Source organism: Watersipora subatra, chromosome 5 (assembly GCF_963576615.1).
Source record: "Watersipora subatra chromosome 5, tzWatSuba1.1, whole genome shotgun sequence".
NCBI classification, from domain to species: domain Eukaryota; kingdom Metazoa; phylum Bryozoa; class Gymnolaemata; order Cheilostomatida; family Watersiporidae; genus Watersipora; species Watersipora subatra.
The window spans coordinates 40,032,919-40,056,746 of record NC_088712.1 but is presented as its reverse complement, the minus strand read 5'-3'; the positions used below and the strand labels follow the sequence as shown (position 1 = coordinate 40,056,746).

At 37.0% G+C, this 23,828-nt stretch overlaps 1 protein-coding gene across 1 annotated transcript; it reads right to left on the bottom strand.

Annotated features, from left to right (window-relative positions):
* Nucleotides 1–274: 274 nt before the first annotated feature.
* LOC137397356 (octapeptide-repeat protein T2-like) lies at nucleotides 275–12,060 on the bottom strand. Its single transcript, XM_068083645.1, has 2 exons — nucleotides 12,010–12,060; nucleotides 275–586 (listed from the first exon to the last, which is right to left on the bottom strand). The coding sequence occupies exons 1-2, from the start codon at nucleotides 12,058–12,060 to the stop codon at nucleotides 275–277; spliced, it is 363 nt and encodes a 120-aa protein (XP_067939746.1).
* Between the last annotated feature and the right edge of the window lie 11,768 nt (nucleotides 12,061–23,828).

Below are 23,828 nucleotides of genomic sequence, written 5' to 3'. Positions count from 1 at the left end.
TTCAGAACATCAAATTCCCAATTGATGTTTGAAATCTTGCTTAGACTGTCTGATAAATGCTAAATAATTACGAAATATTTTTAGTATCTCGGAGAGATAAAAGATTTTTGTCCCAAAGAGCACACCCTCCCTTACTTCCCCTTTTGCTCTTTCTCCCCTTCTCTCTTTCTATCTCTTTCGTTTTCTTTTTTTTGTCTCTCTATTTCCCTGTCTTTCCTTCTCTCTCCCTCTCTCCCTCTATTTTCCTTTCTCTCTCTCCCTCTCTCTCGTTCTTTCATTTCCTTTTCTCTCTTCCACTCTTTCTCGCTTTCTTCTCTAAATTTTTTCTCCTTTTTCCTCTCTCTCCCTCTTCCTTCCTCTTTCTCTCTCTCTCACTCTTTCTCTTTCTCTTTTTCCTTCTCTCTGTCTCTTCCTCTTTTTCTCGCCTTCCACTCTCCTCTCCCTCTCTCTCTCCCTTTTTTCCCTCCTTCTCTTCCTCTCTTTTCACTTTCCTTTCCCTGGTTTCACCCCTTTTTCTATCTTTGTAACCTTCTTCTCTTTTTTCTTTACTCCATCCTTTGCTCCTTCTCTCTCCTCTCTCCCATATCTACTTCTGCAAGATTAGACATCTTTCATTTTACAACTCAAGAAGGTGTCACCCACTTTCTCCACAAGTTATTTGTACACATCTTTGTACTTTTAGCCTAGTTCTGTATATACAATCAATAACCCTTATCCCCGACCAAATGAACAACCTTCATTTATAGTGACAATATTTTGAATAGCACAATTCATTTGTAACCAAGCATCATTTCTTAGCTTTAAGCTTTGCGAATACAACAGGAGAAATAAAATTGAATAAAGCAAATAGTTTTTTATTCTTTATTATTTCTAAAGTAAGATATTTCCGGAGTACCTGAAAGAACAATTTATTTAGAACATCAAATGTATTATGGAGCATAATAGAAAAAGATTAAATAAAACATATACGACTACTAACTGTCATAAAAATTATAATGAGTGAGAACCGCAAAAATAACCTTCGAGTTTAAAGTTCCCAGACAAGTTGCCTTGTTGTATTGTACACAATTACAGTTTTTTTTCCAGCCACTTATCTTAAACTAGAAGTAATCTTCAACAACACTTTGAGAGTAATAACTGAACATAAAATTGCTTTGGACCTCACTGAACTTTATCAGCTGTGTTTTAACGCATTGTCACGTGCACACACACACACACATACACACACACGCATGCATGCACGCGCGCGCGCACACACACACAGTCTTGTAAACGCATGCAATTGGGAACGCGATATTTTTACCATCACTTTGAGGACAATTTTCATCTATCATTAAGAGCTTTAAAAAATAACATATTAACACATTTTTTGTTGGGTTTACAAATGCACTGATTTTTGGAGCTGTCATCTTATCCGTTTTTCAGTTATAGCTTATGAGAATTTAACACTAACTTTGGGGACTTCACCTCACACACATGTATAAATTTTTTATCTAATAATTGGGGACTTTTGCGTAGAGAAGATAACTCTGGCTTATTTTTGTTTTTTTTCATCCATTTTGGAGTTGTCGGTATGTGATACTTGTCCCACACTTTCGTAAATGTGCTTGTGAAAGTTATCCATCACTTAATTTTTTCCTCAAATATCAACTTAGAAGTTTAATAGTTCTTTATTAAACCTATTTAAAGTACTAATTCTACACATGTAGGGTGCGCAAAGGTTGCATCGACCTGAGACTTCTATGTTTAGTAATAAATTCAGTGTAATCAATTGCTTCACAGAATTTACGGTGATCTGTTCAAGTTAAAGTTTTGAATTGCAAACAGCCAGGCCTGGGTTGCAGACTGATGTCTATCTAGATTTACGACTTTTCAACATTTAATGCAAGTATGTTCAAGGTAAACATTTTCACATAGTTTTCATAGAACTCTTAAGCCCTGAATAGGCAACAAATTTAATTACTATAATCGATAAAGTATTTTGCTACATCTCAGTTTTATCACTACCAAGGGCAGCCAACAGAAAATTTACATCGCGCGATCATGAGTTAACTTTTTTAAGCAAAAGAAAAATAACCAGGCCAGCAAATGTGAGTAATTTTTTTTTAAATAAGGAAGCCAAATAAATTTGGATATGGTTAATTTTAGTCGTACTTTTCTGTTTGGTTGCACACGATGATTACCACTTTTAATTTAAATTATTGCGCAATTCCTTTGTTTGTAAGCCAAGCATACAAAGCCAAGCACAGGCAGAGAAATATTAGAATCAAGATTTGGAAATGAAGCATTGGTATCTCCAATATGCCTAATGTAAGCCCAAAAACATTTACCTTATAAAAAATATCATTATGTTTAATAAAACGTGTTATCCGTACCAAAAATTTGTCTTCTATTACATTTTCCTACAAATATATTGAGTTGCCCATCTTTGCAAAAGCCATACATTTAATTGTAATCTATTCAAATGTTTAATAACAAGATTGACTCAATTTTTAGTTCAGATATGACCAAAAGTATGCAAAATATTTTAACCATTAGCTTGGGAGTGTTAAATAAATACTATCACTGCACACACTGATTTGAGCTATCTCGGTACTATTAAAATAAACTTTGTTCAATTTGAAAGCGTGTACGTCATCCAAATTATGTATGATACTACAGTCAATGTTTTTTGAAGTAATTGGCCAGTTATTGGAACTGCAAACCGTCAAAAATAATCTCAAATATGTTGTCATACAATTTTTCTGATGTATGATGTAAACATAAAAGAAAAGTGTGTTTGTATTAGTATACAAGTATATTCGTTATTTAGGTACAATTGACCAACTATTACAAGTGCACACTACATCATAAATTCTCTCAATGCAAGTCTAATAGGGAGTCTGTACTTTTCACCATCAAATATTTAGAGGGCAATATGAGCACAAGGGAATGTTTGGTATTTTAATCAGCAAGTTTGTAACCATTAGTTTAACAAATTAGTAGAAATATTATTGTGAAAAGGTATCGCCATATTGGTTGTAGAAAAATTATCGCTGGTGTGTAGGATATTTTTACCATTGATTTGGGGACACTGACTGATTATTTTATTTGATATCACCGTCATCATCATTCCTAATACCATTGCTGCAAGATGTTCCAAATTTAATGCCAAAATACCAACCCTAATGAATATACTTCTTAAGCAGTTTCCTGAGCACATTGAACAATTATAACAAAATAACTCAGTCAGTCATAGAATATGTCAACCCCATTGCAACAATATGTCCCCAATTTGATGGTAAAATTGTTCTCACAGGTGTGCATGATATTTTAACCATTGATTTGGGGACATTGACTGATTATTTTATTTGAAGTCACAGTCATCATCTTTCCTAATACCATTGCTGCTAGATGTTCCAAATTTAATGCCAAAATTTCAACCCCAATAAATATGCTTTTTAAACAGTTTCCTGAGCACATTGACCATGTACAACAAAATAACTCAGTCAGTCATAGAATATGTCAACACCATTGCAACAATATGTCCCCAATTTGATGGTAAAATTATTCTCACAGGTGTGTATGATATTTTAACCATTGATTTGGGAACATTGACTGATTATTTTATTTGAAATCACAGTCATCATCATTTTTAATACCATTGCTGCTCGATGTTCCAAATTTAATGCCAAAATATCAACCTCGATGAATATGCTTCTTAATCAGTTTCCTGAGCACATTGACCAATTATAACAAAAGAACACAATCAGTCATAGAATATGTCAACACCATTGCATCAATATGTCCCCAATTTGATGGTAAAATTATTCTCACAGGTGTGTGTTATGTTTCTGCACAGAAGCAATTAAATAGAGTATTAAATTAGAGGAATGGTTTATTGCACACTCCAGAGACAACTGATTTGATAACAGAAAACCCAAGTATTTAAAAGCATAATGTTTGTTGGCAAAGTACCAGTAATACTAGGCACTTGCATGACACCTCCTCACTAAGCTAAAGGTTCTCTCTGGTTCTCTTAGACCTTTGGGGTTTGTCTCTGCTATACTCATCTCCATCAGGTAGACGAGGGTTGCGTGGTCTTCTTCTAGACGGAGGTTGCTCTGTTATAGTTGTAGGGGCTGGTAGTTGCAGTTTTGTCTCCTCTGTTAGATCAGGTTTATCTCCAGGGTCTTGATCTTCTTCTGTTGAGTATCTTGGTCTGAGTTGTTCAACATGTCTTCTCCAAGTAGGTCCCTTTGGTACCACTTTGACATTGAGACTACGAGTTCCATATATCTTAGTAACAATGGCTGGAACCCATCTAGGTTGTTTGTTGCATCTAGGTCCATGATACAAGGCATAGCATGGTGCTCCAAGATTGTAGCTGTGTATCTTGCTAACTGTCTTTTCTGCTGATCGGTTGACTTCTCTGGATTGATGAAACTGTGCTATGTGTGCGGGTGATGGCAATAGAGTGTCAATCTTGCATCTCATCTGTCTTCCATTCAGCAGCTGACTGGGAGAGTATCCTGTAGGAAGTGGTGTCCTTCTATAGTGCATCAGGAACTGTTGTAGTGCAGATTTAGGTGAGAGTGACAATTTCTTCATGGCTTGTTTGAAGGATTGTACTAGTCTTTCAGCTGCGCCATTTGTAGCTGGATGGTAGGGTGCTCCAGTGAGGTGAACAATGCTTCTCTCTTGACACCACTGCTGAAACTCTCCTGAGGTGAAGCTGGTAGCATTGTCAGTGACTATGGTGTGAGGGTGTCCAAAGTGTGCGAATATCTCCTCTAAGATGTCTGTGGTAGCTCTGGTAGAAGTAGATGACGTCCTGTGTATGCATGGATACTTTGAGTAGGCATCTATCATCACTAGCCATTGGCTGCCCATGAAGTTCACTGCATGATCTAGGTGATGACGACTCCATGGCTTCTTAGGTAGCATCCAGGGATGTATAGGATACTTCTGTGGAAGCTTCTGGTGTTCAGCACAGGCAGTGCACTGCCGGCTTGTCTCCTCTATATCAGAGTCAATGCGAGGCCAATAGACAGCAGTTCGAGCTAGCTTCTTCATTCTTTCCATTCCAAAGTGTCCAAGGTGAAGGATCTTTAATACTTCCTGTTGTAACTTGACAGGAATGACTACTCTGTTGCCATATAGAAGACAACCTTCAGTGATAGAAAGTGAATCTGAGATCTTGTGGAAGAGTGACAGCTGAGTCTCCTTCATCTCTTTGTTACCAGGCCATCCTTCTGCTGTGTAGCGCATTACTGTGGCTAGTGTTGGGTCTTTCTTTGTCTCCTTTGCTAGAACATTGTAGTCTGTAGAGTTGAGCTGTTGTCCAATAGTGTGAATAGTGCATACTGTATCAACATCATCCTCATCTTCTCTTGCATCAAACTCTTTATCAGGTCCAACTGGCAGTCTTGAGAGGACATCTGCATTTTGATGATGCTGGGTAGATCTGTATTCTATGGTGTAGTCATACTGACTTAGTACCAGTGCCCATCTTGCTAGTCTGTTGGCTGCTAGAGCTGGAACTCCTTTGGTAGGTCCTAGAAGTGTGAGAAGAGGTCTGTGGTCAGTTACCAAGATAAACCGTCGACCATACAGGTACTGGTGATACTTCTTTAGAGCAAATATGATTGAGAGAGCTTCTTTTTGTATTTGTCCATATTTCCTCTGTGTGCTGGTCAGTGTTTTTGAAACATTGGCTATTGGTCTCTCACTTCCATCAGGATAACGATGAAATAGTACAGCTCCCAGTCCAGTTTCTGAAGCATCACATGAGATTCCAATGTCAAGATCTGGGTTGAAGTGTGCTAAGACACTATCAGTTGATAGCATATCTTTCAGTTTGTTGAAGCTCTTTTCTTGTTCAGTGCCCCACTTCCAGGTCTCTCCTTTGCGTGTCAGTTTGTGCAATGGTCCTGTGAGTTGTGACAGATTGGGTACGAACTTGCTGTAGAATTGTGTAGCTCCTAAGAAAGATCTTAGCTGAGTTAAGTCTGTTGGGACTGGCATCTGTTGTACTGCATCTGCCTTCTTTCCTTTAGTGATTCCCTTTGAAGTGAGTTTGTGTCCCAGATACTCTACTGTAGGTTGAGCAAAACAGCACTTGTCTTTTCTACATCTGAGCCCTCTTTCTTCTAATCTTTGAAGAAGTCGACGTAAGTTTTGTAGATGGCTCTCTGCATTGGCTCCACTCACTAGTATATCATCTAGGTATACTGCTACTCCTGGGAGGTCTTGTGTCAGTTGCTCCATGATTTCTTGAAAATACCCTGGTGCTGAGCTTATGCCAAAGGGCAACCTCTTCTGTAGTAGTACTCCTCGGTGTGTTGATAGTGCTAGTCGTCGTTGACTTTCTGGTGCCAACAATATTTGGTTGTAGGCATCTGCTAAATCAATCTTTGTGTAGCAATAGCCTCCACCTAGTTTTCTGATTAGATCTTCTGGTAGTGGAATAGGTTTCCTATGTGTTTCTAGCTGATTATTGATAGTCTTGGAGTAGTCTCCACATACTCTGATCTTCCCTGCAGCTTGACCTGTTGTAGATTTGCGTACAGGTACAACTGGTGTTCCATACTGGTTGAATTGAGTTGGTTCCCATATGCCTTTAGCTACACCTGCTTCGTATGCTTGGTTGAGCTCTTCTGTCAAGGCAATAGGAACTGGTCTGGGTCGGCAGAAGACTGGCTTTGTTGAAGGTTTGAAGTTTATCTCTAGTTCAAAGTTCTTGAGACATCCTAGCTCGTCTTTGAATATTTCTGGAAATTCTTTGCACATCTCCTTACACTTGATTTGTAACCTCCCATCTGGCTGGTTCTCTGTGATTGTTGATACAAGGTTCTGTTGTAGCTTGTCATCAATAGAGATGCCTAGTTGCTGTATAGCAGTTCTTCCTAGTAGGTTGAGATCTTGTACAGCACTAATCACAAATGGTAGTCTGACTTCTTTCTGTGCATCCAATTGGGCAGTTAGCTCACATCTGCCAAGCGTCTCTATGAGATGTCCTGAGGCTGATTTGTAGTTAACTGTTGTAGGTTTTAGGTTTGGCTTTCCTAGCTTCTCCCATATTGATTTACAGTTGAAGTTGTCACATGCTCCAGTGTCCAGTTCAAGTGTGAAGTTGTCTCCCTCCAGTTTGATGTTTTCAGCAAGTTTCACCATCTTGGTTGATGTGCATTCTATCATCTTTACTGGTTTTTCTGCTGCAGATGATTTCTTTTTCTTGCATGCTCTTTCTATGTGACCTTGTTTAGAACAAAAGTTGCAGGTGGCTGCTTTGAATCTGCAGTCATCCGCTGTATGGTTAGTTTGGTCACATCTGTAGCATAGCTTTCCTTCCTTCTGCTTGTCAGGTGTAGAGTTGTTTTTCTGGATTGGTTTGTACCTTGATTTCTGTTGAGCAACCTTGTTGACTTTAGACGAGTTTCCATAAACTGTCTCTTTGGCAACTTTAGCTGCTTCTTCTGTTTCCTGTGCTACCTGTATAGCTTTGTTGAAGTTGAGTTCATTGTCCTTGACCTTGAAGAGAGATTTGAGAACTGCTTCATTGTTTACAGAGCAGATAAATCTTGTTCTGAGAGCCTCATCTAATGGATCTGTAATGTCTATGAAGGCACATGTAGTTGCATCTTGACGAATTCTGGCAGCTAACTCTTGAATAGTTTCTCCAGGTTTCCTCTGCATGTCACTCCAATACTTGTAACGCTCTCTAACAATGAAGCGCTTAGGGTCATACTGGTCTTTGAGAAATTCCAGTATTTCATCCATGTTGAGGTCGTTGATCTGCTTGGGTGTTGAAAGCTGAGCTGCCATATTACTAAGCTGCTTGTAGAGTGTAGGCTGTTGGTTGGTGAGAAAAGTGCCAGCAATCTTGTCTTGATGTATAGAATTTGCTGCAATGAATGTGTTGAATCTGTCTATGTAATCTGTTAGTAGCTCTGCTGTTGGGTCAAAACCTGAGAAGGCTGGAACAGCGGTTGCAGCTGTTTTTTGTTTCCGTTGTAGGTTTTGTAGTAGTAGCTCCATCAGTTTCTTATTCTCCTCCATTCTTTCATCTTGCTGACGTCTGTATTCCTCTTGTTGCTGCTTGAACTCCTCATGCTGCTGTTGTCTATGCTCTTCTTGCTGCTTTCTCTGCTCCTCTTGCTGCTGTCTCTGGTCCTCCTGCTGCTTCTGCATTAGCTTGATCAGGTCTGCTACTTCTGCCATTGTAGTGGTGCAATTTTGAACAGTTACTCTTGTAATAAACTAGAACTCTTTGTATTGATTTTATCAATGATAAAATCTGAACAAAACTCTTTGTAACTGTTCAAAAGAGAAATCCTTGTCGCCAATTAGCTTCTGTTATGTTTCTGCACAGAAGCAATTAAATACAGTATTAAATTAGAGGAATGGTTTATTGCACACTCCAGAGACAACTGATTTGATAACAGAAAACCCAAGTATTTAAAAGCATAATGTTTGTTGGCAAAGTACCAGTAATACTAGGCACTTGCATGACAGTGTGTATGATATTTTAATCATTAATTTGGGGACATAGAACAATTATTATGTGTGAACTCACAGTCATGAACAATCTAAAAACTGTTGCTGTAAGATGGCCGTTATTTGACAGCCAAATATCTCAGACATGTTTACGCTATTTTAAACATTGGTATGGTCGCATTAACCAATTATGATAAAAGAATGTGCAGTTTTAAGCCATGTAAATTCATCATGCCAAGATGTCTCAATTTGATCACAGTACTATTATCACATGTGCTTATGATTTCACAAATTTTTGTAAGTTCACTTACAGTCACAAATCATTTCAAAGCATCTGGGCTGTGGTAAAATTTCTCTAATTTAATGGCACAAATATCACAGCAAGTTTTTGTTATATTTGAACCATTAGCTTGAAAAAATTGATCTATAACTGTAAGTGCACACTTATTCGTCAACCATCTTAAAGCGAATGTGTGAGAAGATTTCACCAATTTTGTGGCAAAACTATTATTGCAACTGTGAATTATATTGCTTCCATTAGTTTGAAACATTAACCAATTATTACCAATCTACTCGCAGTGATCAAGCATCTCATAGCTATTGTGACAAGATGTCCCCAAATAGATGCTAAAATACCATCACCAGTGTTTATAATTATGTAACTATTCTGGGAAGTTGGCCAATTGATGCAACTACGCTCACAGTCATACAGCAGCTCAAAGTATTTGTAATAAAATGTCCCTAATGCTCGCTCCATTATCTCCACAAAGCGTGTATGATTTTTTAACCATTTGTTCGGGGATATTGAGCAATTATTACAAAAGCAGTTTGAGTGATATAGCATCTCAACGCCATTGCGATATGTTGTTGCTAATTTGAGGCTTCAAATATAACCACGAGTTTGCATGATCTTTTAACCATTGGTTTGAAACAATTGTCAAAATTTACTGGTGCATACATAGTATTAATTCATATCAAGGATGTTATAAAAAGTTTCCTTCCGTTTGTTGTTACATTTGATGACAAAGAATAAAATATCTCTAATTTGGAAAGATGAATACCCCAACAAATACTTATTATATTACAACCATTAGTTTGGAACATTACACAATGAATATAAGAGCACAATTAGTCGCCACCAATCTCAAAACATTTGTGATAAGATGTTCCCAAATTGATGGTAAAGATATCAGTGCATGAACATTTGCTTGTATGGCCATTGGTTTGAAAACATAAAGCAAATATCATAGCTGTACATACAGTCATAAAATATCTCAATGCTATTTCAATAACTACAAATATTATCAAAACTGTTCATTAAAATACCACCATTGCTTTTAGAATATTAATGAATTAATTAAGTATACTTTCATCCATAAAAAATTCATTGAACATTGAGAAATCGGAGGTGTGTTGGTTATTTCACTGATTAATTTTGCAAACATTAGTTTAATCAAATAATAGAAATAGCATTGTGATAATATATCCTCATTTCGGTTGCAGAATTATTATCATGGGTGTGTATGACATTTAACCTATTAGTTTGGGATTTTTACCTATTCTTGTACAAAAAATTATTAGGTGTATTAAAATATATTTATTTTCTTTCAAATATTAGCGTGATAGAAACTATTGAGCCTATAATTGGCACACACACAAAAGACAACAGCACTAATGCAATACAAATATAATATAATTTGTGTACAACTAAAAGACAATATTGCAACTAAAGGTGATTTGCTGTTCGCTAAGTAGGTACTTGCCAGATTATCTTCAGAATCTGTGAAACAGAATACAACCTTTCAAACACATTTCACTTGCTATGCCTGTTTGGCTCTTAATTCATATTGAAGTTTTTAAAAATAGAAATAGACAGTAACTATCAAATTCTTTAAGTATTTAATAAAATTTTAAGTATAACATTTCAACGTGAAACCATCGGCAATATTTTACTAAGTCAGTATTGTTTATGATAATAATCATCTATGTGAGCAACATCCAATAATATGAAATATTTTGAAAAGGTGATTCGTCTTTACCGTTAACTGTTGTTCACTTTATTTTTTTGATTTAAGACGCATGGCATAACTCTTTGGCAACTGTGCAGTAAGTTGATGGATTGTGAAAGCTGTTTAGATTGGCAAATACGCATGCATGTCTTTAAAAAAATGGGCATAGTGGAAACCATGTGATATAAAATAAAAGTGAGCGTAACTATCTGATGTTGCAAATAAAGTTTAAATTCTTGCGCCTAGATAGAATCTTGACAAATTATTTGCAGTGTATGTGAGATTTACAAGCAACCATTTTATTAACAACATGTCTTACTCACTGAATCTGCTTTGTTTTTAGCTAACCATAAATCGTTGCACAGAATAGGATATTATAGAACGGAGTAATATAATGATAAATGTTATACGTTCCTACGCAATGATAAATGGCTATCGTTCCTACGCAATGATAAATGGCTCTATATAACTCGAATTCAACACTGTTATAACGAACTTTTTTTTGCCCAACAGCTACCGAAATGGTTGCTATCGCTTTAGAAAATCACTTTATTCCAAGCCATAGAGGTAAACCTCAACTTTTCGTATTTCATAAGCGTCGTTATTACCTCCATCGGCAAAATATTTTTGTCAATGACTGTTCAAAGGTTTGGTGAAATTTGATTTATACTTCTATACGATGAATAGCACGGGCTAGCCGGGTCACGGGCGCAAGGACTTTCGCCACGCACATACAAAACAAAAACAGCATGTTGTTTTTGTTTTGTATTTGCGTGGCAAAAATCCTTGAGTGCGTGACCCGGCTAACCCGTGATGAATAGTTTTCCGGCGTTGATTCCATGTTGAATTAACGTCGGAATGTTGAATGTTTAAAGCGTCTTAAAAAATGTTGTAATCAAACGTATACGTTGTCTTAGCTAAAAAAACTATTCATCGTTTGACCTAAACACAAAATACGTGTGTACATTCAATAAGTATCCATTCAAAAAGCGTGAGTGATATACAATGTACCGTAAAACCTCGTAAAACTTTTAATTGAATTGCCTCGGAGTGTTGCTCTTAACGAATCCCAGGTAAAGTAAGGTAATATTTGCAAAAACTTCAAGAAAGATCGGCAAAATTGATCGTGGGTAAAACGCTCAAAAGAAAAAGATGTTTTTTCTTTGAGCATTTCAGCAACGATCAAGTTTTGCCAATGTCAATCTAAAAAACGTCCTGGCAATAACATCACCTCAAACAACAAACCAATCTCAAGTGAAAGAAAAATCTCTATACTTTTTGATAAAAACGTTTTAAACTTTACATTAGAAGCATTTAATTTGAAACAAGCCATTTGTGCTTTTGATTTATATTATAGTTTGTATATGTTCATGTATCTACTAATAAATAAGTAAATACATGGACTTGTGACAGTGCCCTGATAACTTGAACACTCTGATAATTCGAACACTTTTGCTCGGTCCCTTGAAGTTTGAGTTATCCGAGTTTCACTGTATATATGTGTAACTAACTACTTCCCAACACAAGATGGGCCTGTGAGACGATCACAGCCGTGGCAATGGAGACGATCCATCACTTATTTGCATAATCTACGAGATAATGTTTCAGTGAACGTCTCGGTCTTTCTTCTAACACCTCAGGCTGGGTGATCACTTCTACTACATCTTCCGCGGAAGCTCCTTGCTCAGTTTACTGTCGCTCTTTTGGGTTTGGTATTAGCGGAGAAAAATCTTCTAAACTAAACAAAGGATCAGGTGCCTTTTTGAGTTTTCTAGCTCCTTTCATGCTAGGATGGCGCACAGGCTCCAAGATAAACGGAGCCTGACCCGCTTCTTCCACACACTCCACAAACGGTTTTAGTCGACCTTCATTTTGAATGGATTCCTGACCATTCCGCTTCAGTTTGTAAGTGTGATTGAGCCTCACCTGAGTGAGTCGGAAAGGACCTACAAATTTAGGACACAGTTTCTCGCTCTGCCCTCTCTTCTTTCTTTTTCGTGTCATGCTAACCAAGTCATCGACTTCGTATAGTGGAGGTTCATCAGAATCATCTGTACGACTTTCGAGCTGCTGCCGCCGCAGCTTGTCATGGGCTTCTTGAAGTCGCTCCAGCAACTCTAGGGCATATTGTTGGGTGGTAACATTTTTAGTATCTGTTACCCCATAAACGATTTGATCCGGAAGTCGCGTTTCTCTTTCAAACATAAGACAGTTTGCTGTCTCACCAGTTGCAGAATGGGGCGAGGCACGGAACCCTCTCATAATTTGAGGCAACAGAAGATCCCAGTCCACTTGTTGTCTTCCCAACATGAGACTGCGCAATGAGTCCCCGAGCGTCCAATTCATTCTCTCTACCATACTATTCCCTTGAGGGTGGTAGGGAGTGGTTTTACTTTTGGCTATCTTCCAGAGCCGACAAAGCTCTACCATTAGGGCGAATTGAAATTGTGCGCCTTGGTCGGAGTGTATTTGTTCTGGCAATCCCAGGTAACAGAAGATACGGCTATTAAGTGCTTCTGCTACTACCGGAGCAGTGGCGTCAGGCAGAGGTAGAGCATCTTGCCATCTTGTGAAATGGTCGGTTAAGACCAGAATCCATTGGTTCCCTCGTTCAGTTTGGGGGAATGGCCCTACTAAATCTACAGCCACTTTTTGCCAGGGTGGGCTGCTGTATAGCCGTTGGCGGTTTCCGGACTGTGGAACTGTGCTGTGTTTTGCCAGTTGACAAGTTTCACAAGTGCGAACGAGCTTGCGAATTTCCGACATCATGCTGGGCCAAAACCACTGCATGCGAACGCGACGAGCAGTCCGCATTATACCACTATGGGTCAGACGATGAGTCTCCCATATAACTGTTTTACGCGCCAATTTGGGACAAATAGTGCAATTATGCATCCGTCCATTTATTTTAATCTGGATCACCAGCATCTCATTTAGAATCTTCAGTGAGAGTAACAAACTGTGTAATTTCCTTAACTCCTTGCTACCGCATTCAAGCTTTTGCCGTGAAATCTCTTGACCGCTTTCCACAGCATTGTAAATGTCTGCAACCTCACTTGGCTGCTGTTTTTGTAAACTCACAACTTTGTTATTCATAGACTGCGAGTCTACGACAGAAATGGTGGGAGACGATCCCTCCATTTCCATCAGGTTAGAGGGCGATGAGCCCTCCACCTTGTTGTTACTAAGTTCACTACGTCCAACTAAACCAATTTTACCTCTAGTGGGATAATGGCATGGTACCGGAGATGATCCGGTGCTCCATTCCGTACGATCTGGTGGAAATAGAGATGATCTATTTTCATCCACCAGAAGTTCTGCCACTATTTCCTCTTTTGTAGATCCACCATCTCGGATCTCTATTCGTTTACATTGTTTACAATCGAAACAAGTCATTCGACTTAGACCATCTGCGTTTCCGTGGCGGATGCCTTTCCGATGTTCGATCCGATACTGGAATTCTCTGAGAATTTCTAACCACCGAGCCACCTGACACGAAGGCTCTTTTCTTCTAGCCAACCATATCAATGAGGCATGATCTGTTCTGACAAGGAACTGTCGACCATACAGACAAGGTCGGAAGTGTTTGACACACTTAATAACAGCAAGAAGTTCCTTTCTAGTTACGCAATAATTTCGTTCAGGAGGACTGAACGACTTGCTATAATAAGAAATCACTCTTTCTTTACCATTTTGAACTTGAGACAAAACTCCCCCTATACCTTTGGCACTAGCATCTGTGTCCAAAATGAAGGAAAGGCTTGGGTCTGGATACCCGAGAACTTCTGAAGTCACCAGACATTCTTTCAAAGTCGCAAACGATTTTTGACACTCGGGCGACCAACAAAAAGAAGCAGACGTAGATGTTATCCGATGCAAAGGACTAGCAATAACTGAGAAATTTGGAACATACTGGCGGTAATAGCCAGCTGTTCCGAGGAAAGCCTTCAGCTCACGCACACATTTTGGAACAGGCCACTCTTTCACATCCACTATCTTTTCAGGGTTGGTAGCTACACCATCTGCACTCACCACGTGAACAAGGTATTTCACTTCGGCTTTAAAAAGATCACATTTATGAGGCTTCAATTTCAGACCCGCTGCCCGTAGGCGCTCGAATACAGCTGCTAACCGCTCCATATGCGAATCAATATCCTCACTGAACACAATAATATCGTCGAGATACAAAAGCAAGGTTTTCCAGTGAAGACCCCTCATCACCCGCTCCATCAAGCAACTAAAACAAGCAGGAGCAGAGGTGAGCCCAAAGGGAAGCACCGTCCACTTCCACAGCCCATCTCGAGTTACAAACGAGGATTTGTCCTGTGCATTCTCACCTAAAGGAAGCTGCCAGTACCCGGATATCAAATCAAGGGTGCTGAATATCTTACTCCCGGCCAATGCATCAAAACTTTCATCTATTCGCGGCAACGGATGACAGTCTTGTTCTGTGACGGAATTCAATTGGCGGTAGTCAATACAAAACCGCCAGTTTCCATCTTTACGTTTCACCTGGACGACTGGCAAACTCCAAGCACTATTGGACGGGGCGATGAGCCCCTGCTCCGATAGTTATTTTACCTGCCGCTGAACTTCCGCTTCCTTTTCAGGTCCGAGGCGTCGGGGTGGTTGCTTAATTGGCTGAGTTCCTGGCTTAACCGGTATCGAGTGCTTGATTAAATGTGTCCGGCCAACATCAGCATCAGATCTGCTGAAAACGTCCTGAAACTCCATCAGCAGCTTCCCAATACTACGTCTTTCTCTGTCAGTAGTGCAAAGTTTTATTGCTTCCTGATATACAGAGCCCACATGTTCAGGCATAGCGCCTACTAAGAGATGGTCTTCAGTTTGACTGTTACTTTCATTTAACACATTTGTTATTTTACGTACTTCTACCTCTCCATCGCTTGGAATCTCTACCGCATGGAACATCCCCACGCAACTAACTGCATTTATCACGATTGGTGCTCGTGTTATATTAATGCAGCGTATTGGGACTTGCAACTCCTCACCTACTTTTGCCAAACATGTTCCCAGCAACAATCCAGAAGCAGCCTTGGGTTTCCTCCAATCTGTCAACTACCCCAACTTTGTTTGTCGTTTTCCCACATAGTCTACCCTTCACTATTATTTCAGAATGGGATGGAATGGTAACTTTGTGAACCACTTGAACTTTGCTCTGCAGTCGATCACCGAACCGATTAGTACACTTCAGCTCTCTGCCTTTCATTTTCAAACTCTGAAGTCTAAAATCCATGACACAAGCATTGTTTTCTAAACATGGCATTCCTAGTATCGCATCCTCAGTGACGGAGCATACTAAGAATTCAGACACAAAAGCAATATATCTGAGTCTTCCCGACAACTCGATTGTCCCTGAGATCTCCATCTGACTACCATCTGCGAGTCTTCCTTGAGACTCATATGGCATCAGTTGATCTCTAACTCCTTTAGATATTCTTTCAAACACATGCTGTGATATGATATTAGACGTACAACCAGAGTCTATCAGAAAATGAACAGGTCTGCTTCACACCTTCCCTGGGAGGAAGTAACTGGGGTTGATATGTGTAGGTTCAGTTGCCTGTGATGAACGAGGTAACTCCATATTGGGCCCATCTACCGCCAAAGACAAGAGACTATCATTGCCATTTGGGGGTGATGTCAATTTAGAAGCGTTGGTAGATTCCTGATTTTTTGACCTATCAGTATTACCACAGTCAGCAGGCCTTACTGCTGTGGACCATCTCCGTTTCCCGCCTTTGAGGTTTCCGTCTTCAAAGCAGGACAGTTTCTTTTTAGGTGAGGGCCTCCGCACTCATAGCATTGCAAAGGAGTTCTCGATCCATTGTTAGATGCCTGAACAGAGGATCTACCTGTAGCTGTGGATTTTTGCTGTAAAAGCTGTTGCATAACTTTTGTGTTTGTTTCCATTTGCTGTAACATTTTCTCCATCACCTGCTCCATTGGCGATTTCTTTTCGACAGAAACCTGATCCACTTCTACAGAAGCAACGTGATGTTTTGTTTTTCCCAAGTTATTTCCCACTTGGAAATACTCCTGAGCAGCTGTCACAGCATCAGCTACTGACTCAATTGGAAGCACTAGCAAATGGCGTTGAAGCGCATTATGATTAAATGCTCGGGTGAAGGAGTCAATGGCCAAGGTGTTTCGTACTTCCTGACCTGCAGCTGGGTAAGCAATATCAACTAATCGCTCCACCTCAGTTCCTAGTACGTGTAACGATGAGTTACTCTCGTACCTTAACTGTCCTAGTTTATCTCTAGCCTGTCTTGGACTAATGCAAAAACGAGCTCGTAGACCTTGAAAGACGATTTCAAGTGTCTCCCCACGACTGCAAGCTCCAGCCGCTCCTTTCAAAGCGCATTTTAAATGTAATAAAGCGACTCGATCTTCCCATTGATTAGCAGCACTAATATCAATGAACTGCTGCAAATACAATTCAACATCTCCGCTACCATCATACTTAGGTAGTTTAAAAGTTGCCTGTCTATTTAAATTCAAATTTGCCAAAGCCTGAGCTAATTGGTCCATATTTGCGCCTCCCGTTGCCATTGGTTCAGGTGACGCTTGACGACGCCAAAGCAGGGGCATTATAAACTATATAGAATCCCACTGCTGCCACCAGTGTGAAGGATTTTCCCTAATACCTACGTATTACTACACCTTCAAGAACTCACGGGCTATAGTTTAAATGCTGTAAGATTAATATTAACCCTAATATTTAAACAGGCCTAGATAGCTACACTAAACAGTGATGAACAGTGTTAGCATAGCCACATAACCCTGAAAGAATGACTTTTGGATTATTGATATTGCCCACAGCTACACTAAACTGTGATGAACAGTACTAGTGTAACCCCATAACCCCGAAAGGATGCCTTTCGTGTTATAATTGCCACTTCAATAACGTAGTCCTATGTAATTGAAACAATCAATTGAGATAGGATAATCAACTTGACATAGTGATATGATGACTATGTAAAGTTGTACAAACTCAAACAATATCTGAGATAATCAGATAATGATAGACCAACGCTGTTCGGTGATAAGCCGTTACAGCCTAGAATAGCATAGCATGCGACTAAAATCTCTTATCCACAATCTAGATTGATAGATATAACAACAACTTAATTTCACAGGTTATAATTCATTTTATTTACTGATTCAGACTAAAACATACCTTGAATATAGAATAAGGCTTAGAATATATTCAGATAAGAACAGGAAAAAGACTGAGTAAAAATAAGGTAACACAGTATTTTATACCTTCTAAACAGAAATGGTAGACCAATAAACTTAAAGTCTTTATTTACTTGGTCCAATCATTATCTTTTCATGTGTAGGCTATTTACTCTGTAGTTCCGGCGTCAGCAGAAATACCAAGCTGACCACCGTTCTTAGCAAACAACATGATTCATAATTTCGTAATTCAAGTCTACCGGTTGTTTGTCATAAAGAAGGTAAAATTCTCAGCCAAACAAAAATGGCCAACATATCGCAGATATTATATATAAATCCATTACACTACTTCAATATTACATAATCATAAGCAGAACACGACATGTTCCATGTATGACAGGCAAAGTTTCAACAGTGATAAACACGTTGGCTCCGAAAAATCTCAAACAGCGCAAAAAGTTTATCAATGCTATGAGACTTTTTCAAAGCAATTATTAATAAAAAGGGGTGGCTATATACATGTATGAGCTACGCAAAGTTAAGTGAGATGAGTTTTCCAATCTTTAAAACTATAGGTAAGCTTTCCAACAAAAGTAATCAACGGCCAGCTATAGAATAATTCTAAAAAAAATGTTTAGTTCAAATTAGTGATCACAAAAGAACAATAAGTAGGTTATTGCACTATTGCTATTGATATCTAAAATTACTTTGTTACAATGCAATTTCTAAAAAAACCTGTGTAGTTTCTTAAACAAAATTACAAATTGACAAAACAGGAATTTTGGCTCGTGACCTTCCTTGAGTAAAAGAACAAAAGTAATAACTTTGTCAGCAGTAATAAAAAACAGTTGACAAGGATCTTCAGGCAATTTTGCAAGTGTGCTTTTGCGAATTTTCAACAAGGGATCTACCAGTTGGTAATTATTGGTGCTCAACACAAGTTTTTGTTTAATTTTGTGTCTAAATTATCAGAATTATTTTTGCAAATTGGTATCATTCCTGCAGACTTTTTATTATTATGAGTTTTATAAGCATTTATCAGCCTCTCTTGCTTCATGTAAAATTAGCATTGTAATTAAAACCGTTAAATATTTTTCAGTGTAGTATGTTATGGAGAGCATATCTTAAGAGAAAAAATTTCTTCTCCTGATGAAAGACTGTGTAAAAGTCGTAAACCATATAATCTTGTTATTGCCTGTGAGTAACCGTATTGCATAACTTGCTTTGTTCTATTAATAGATCTTGTGGCTGTTTGATGTTGCATCATGATTACCTGGACCCTCGCTGCTTAATGTTTAGCAGAAAATAAGTGGAAAGTAATAATATTTACTTTGTTCAGGAGATTCTCTAACAACACTGAAAGTATACCAAAACGACGGATATTAAACAAAAATTATTAGAAAAACAATGGCACTAGAAAACAACTTTGCAATAATCACTCACTATTACAGTTCTTGCTGTGCAAGCCGGTACATCAACCGAACTATCTAATGTGATGCAAAAGAAAGAAACTTTGTGAGTGTGATATCCCAACGATCAACTTTGAGAATCATGCATTGTGGGTTTAAAAGATCTTTCCAATTGCAATTTAAGTTAAAAACTAAAGCAAATCAGTAAATACATGACTTCAAACCTTCCATAGTTGGGGGTGATGTAATTCTACTGTCTATCATAATTTTCTTCTGGTATGAGTTGCTCATGGTTGAATTGCATATAAATTGTCAAAATACTAAATTTCTCTTGAGAAATTGAAAAAGGTTTCATAAGAAAGACCCTTCATATTTGTTTTAAAATATAACTGTTCAACTCTTTGTAAATTCGATAGTCTGATTAAAGAATTAACTTGTGTTCCATATTACGTGTTGTTTTTCATAATGTTATCAAATAAATTACTTGACAATATTGCCCTATGTCAGTATAGCGTATGATAATAGTAGTCTATGGGAACAACATCAATTTAGATGAAATATTTTAAAAATATGATTTGTCTTGATCGTTAGCTTTTGTTCATTTTATTTTTTCTATTTAAGATGCATGTGATAACTCTTTACTAACTGTGCAGTGATTTGATGCACTGCGAAAGCTGTTTAGATAGGCAAATATGTACGCATTTCCTTAAAAAATGGGCTTAGTGTAAATCATGTGATCTGAAATGAACGAGAGCATGACTATCATTAATCCAAAACAATTGTAATATTTCCTGTTTGAGGCTAGCTAGGTGATGTTGCAAATAAAGTTTAAAACCTGGCACCTGGGTAGATTCTAAAAAACTATTTGCAGTGACTGGGGATTTTGAAGCCACCATAGTATTTACAACATGTCTCACTTGCTGAGTCTGCTTGCATTTTAGCTAACCATAAAGCTTTGCGAAGAATAGAATACTGTAGAACAAAGTAGACAGAAAATACTAAATTCATTGAATATTTGTAAATTGTATATGCTACCAAGGGCAAACTTTATGGGAATAAACATTTGATTTGTCTTTGATTTGGTGTATAAAGCATCAAATGTTATAATCTTGTTATTGTATATGACCAGCAGTACTGAATAAGTTTCTTTGTTCTCCAGATTTAACTCCTGCTTCTTCGATATTACATAATCATAAGCAAGACACTACAGGCTCAAGGTATGACAGGCAAAGATTGAGAAGCGATAACATGTTGGCTCAGACAAATCGCAAACAGCATCAAAATTTCACCAATGCCGTGAGACTTTTTCAAAGTAATTATTGAAAAAAAGAGCAACTATCAGTAACCCAAAGTATAATTAGATGGGTTTTCCAAACATTGAAACTGTAGATAAAATTTAAAACAGAAGTTGTCAATGGCCAGTTATAAAATAATTCTCATAAAACTGATTAGTTCAAATTAGCAATCACAATAACAATAGAACAATAAGTAAATTATTGCACTATCATTATTGATATCTAAAATTAGTTTGCTACAATGCAATCTATAAAAAATACTTGCGAATGTCAAATAGGATGTTTCCATGTGAAATATTTGACAACATTGATTTACGTCTGTATAGTTTATGATAACAGTGATCTTTGTGTGCAACGTCAATTCAGATGTAATATTTTTAAAATATGATCCGTCTTGATTATTACAGGTGGTTCACTTTATTTTTTCCATTTAAAACATATGACATTACTCTTTGGTACTTGAGCAGTAATTTGATGCATTTTGAAAGCTATTTAGATTGGCAAATAAGTATGCATTTTCTTAAAAAGATTGGCATGGTAAAAACAATGTATACTAATTTAAAATGAATGTGAGCATGAGTATCATTAATACAAAACAAATACAATTTTTTCTGTTTGAGGCTAACTGGGTGATATTGCAGATGAAGTTCAAAATCTCGTGCCTACGTAAATTATTGACAAATTATTTGCAGTGTCTATGAAATTTACAAGCTACTATTTTATTAAAAACATGTCTCACTCACTGCATCTGCTTGGTTTTTAGTTAATAATAAAGCCTTGTGCCAATAGAATATTATAGAATGGAGTAAATGGAAAATAATAAACTCATTGAATATTTGTAAATTGTATATGCTATTGAGCACAAATTTTATGGAAGTAAACATCTTATTTGTCTTTGATTTGGTGTGTAAAGCATCCAATGTTATAATCTTGTTATTGCAGATGACCAGCAGTACTGAATAAGTTTCTTCGTTCTCCATATTTAACTTGTGGTTCTGCGATGTTACATAATCATAAGCACTACAGGCTAAATGTATGACAGGCAAAGGTTGAGAAGCGATAACACGTTGGCTCAAACAAATCTCAAATAGCTCGAAAATTTTACCAATGCTGTGAGAGTTTTTTAAAGCAACTATTTAAAAAAACAAGCAACTATGAGCAACAAAAAGTAAAATGAGTTGGTTTTCCAAACATTAAAACTGTAGGTAAGCTTTCCAACAGAAGTAGTCAATGGCCAGCTATAGAATAATTCTCATAAAACTGTTTACTTCAAATTAGGAACCACAATAACAATAGCACCATAATTAAATTATTGCACTATCGCTATTGATATCTAAAATTAGTTTGTTACAATGCAATCTATAAAAAATAATTGCAAAGTTTTTTGAACAAAAATAAAAATAGCAAAAAAACAAACGTTTACCTGTGAATTTTTTTAATTAAAACAGCGCAAGTAATAACTTTGTCAAGAATAATTAAAAAAACAGTTAACAAGTAATTGCTAGCAGTTTTGCCAGTGTGATTTTGAAAATCTTTGACCAGGGAGCTACTATTTGGTATTTTTTGGTGATCAACAGAAGTTTTGGTTTCGTTTTGTGTTTTAATTATAAAAATGTATTTTTTTATATTGGTCTAACTTCTTTAGATTTTTTATTGCTGTGAATTTTTACAAATAGGTAGCAGCCTCTCCTGCTATATATAAAACAAGCAGATTGCCCGATTTTGCACGGGTAATAAAAATGACGGTTTTAAATGAAGGTGTTTTTTTATTTCTGCGTACTGCATTTATTTCTGTGTACTGTTTATATATTTGTGTAATTCATACTGTGCCTGTCTCAGTCCTACTACAGCTCACTACTGATTGCAATATTCTTGCTTAGCATATCCATCAAGCTTATGCGAGAGTCATGTAAGTTATGCATTGTTATGTTAAAACAATGCATACTTGTTATAAATGAACATACAATAGAAAACAAAAAGACACTGATATTTATATATAGATTTTCAGTATGCATTGCTTATTTGCTGAGACGTTAGCTAAGCGCATTTGGCTTTGTATTGTATAATAAACAAAGTTTCATGCATTCATTGAACCGTATTAGGCTCTTACATATATACACTACTGAAATCCAGCTAAAATTATATATGATAAATACTACAATAAAATTAAAAAATTGTTAATCTAATGCATTCCCATGAACCAAGTAGTAATAAACATTTAAAAAATCATTCATGTTGACGATTATTTAAGTTCAGTGTTTCACACCCATTTTACACCCCAAAAAATATTTTTATTGTTTGCGAGTATGCAAAAATACTTTGCTTTTTTGTGTACTTTATTTTTTGCCAATTTCATTTGCTTGGTGAACAATTTCATGTGCAATCTCATGTGCACACTTTCACAATTATGCTATTAAAAGTTATGCATGACTTCATTTCTACTTCAAACTCAATTTAAAAGTTCCATAGTTGTCTATGAAAGCTTTGTTGAGTAATAAATATACATATTATGACACTTTTATAATTTACTTTTAGGAACTATTAATTCTACACATGTATGAAGTACAAAGGATAACTCAGCGTTAGGCCATTCTATTCGGATATAAATTCAATAGAACCAATTGTTTCTCAGGATCAATGCTGATCTTTGCGAGTTTAGTTTGTAAGTAGTAAACAGCAGGAGTAGCAAACTGATGTCTTATCTACGTTTTTGATTTTACAATTATTAATGCTTTTATCAAGGCAAAAATTTCAACAGAGTTTTCTATTAACTCTCAAGTCCTTTCACTTTGCAGAACCAAGAAGACAGCTGAATGCAAGGATGTTTTACACTCATTCCAAGCGATTGGCATAAACAGACAACAAATTTAATTACGTTACTGAATTAATTTTGTTGCCGTATCTCGTTTTATACTGCTAGCAATGCCAGTCATCAACATATTTACATTGCGTCAGCATGAGTTAACTATTATAAACAAAACTAAAAAGAACAAGTGAGGTGATGACAAGCACTTTTTCAAAAATCCAAAAACCAAAAAGAATTAAATATATTCATTAAATGTTGACACTGCTGCTTAGTTTTACACATTGATAACCGCAATTGATTAAACTTGAAACTTGTATAATTCCATTGTTTTCAAGCCATACATGAAAAGCAAGCATAGGGACATAGGAGTTAAATTACAATCAAGCTTTAGATAAAAAGATTGGTATTGTCAACATACTCAATATAAACTTGATGAAATATATATATTTTCTAAAACAACTATAAGTATTTTCAATGAGGAGCGATAAATGTATGGCAGAATTTTCCATCTAGCTATTTCATTCTCTAAAGATATACTACTTTGTCAATCTTTGTAATTGACTCTGATCTTTCAGTAGTAACGAAAGTTTTTTAGTGGAGCTTATGAAAGAATACTACATATTAAAAA

Coding starts and splice junctions, on each gene's coding strand:
- LOC137397356 (XM_068083645.1), bottom strand. CDS start 12,060: ATGGATCGTCTCCATTGCCACGGCTGTGATCGTCTCACAGGCCCATCT. Junction 587..12,009: donor GTCTCACAGGCCCATCTTGT/GTTGGGAAGTAG, acceptor TTGCAGAAGTAG/ATATGGGAGAGAGGAGAGAG.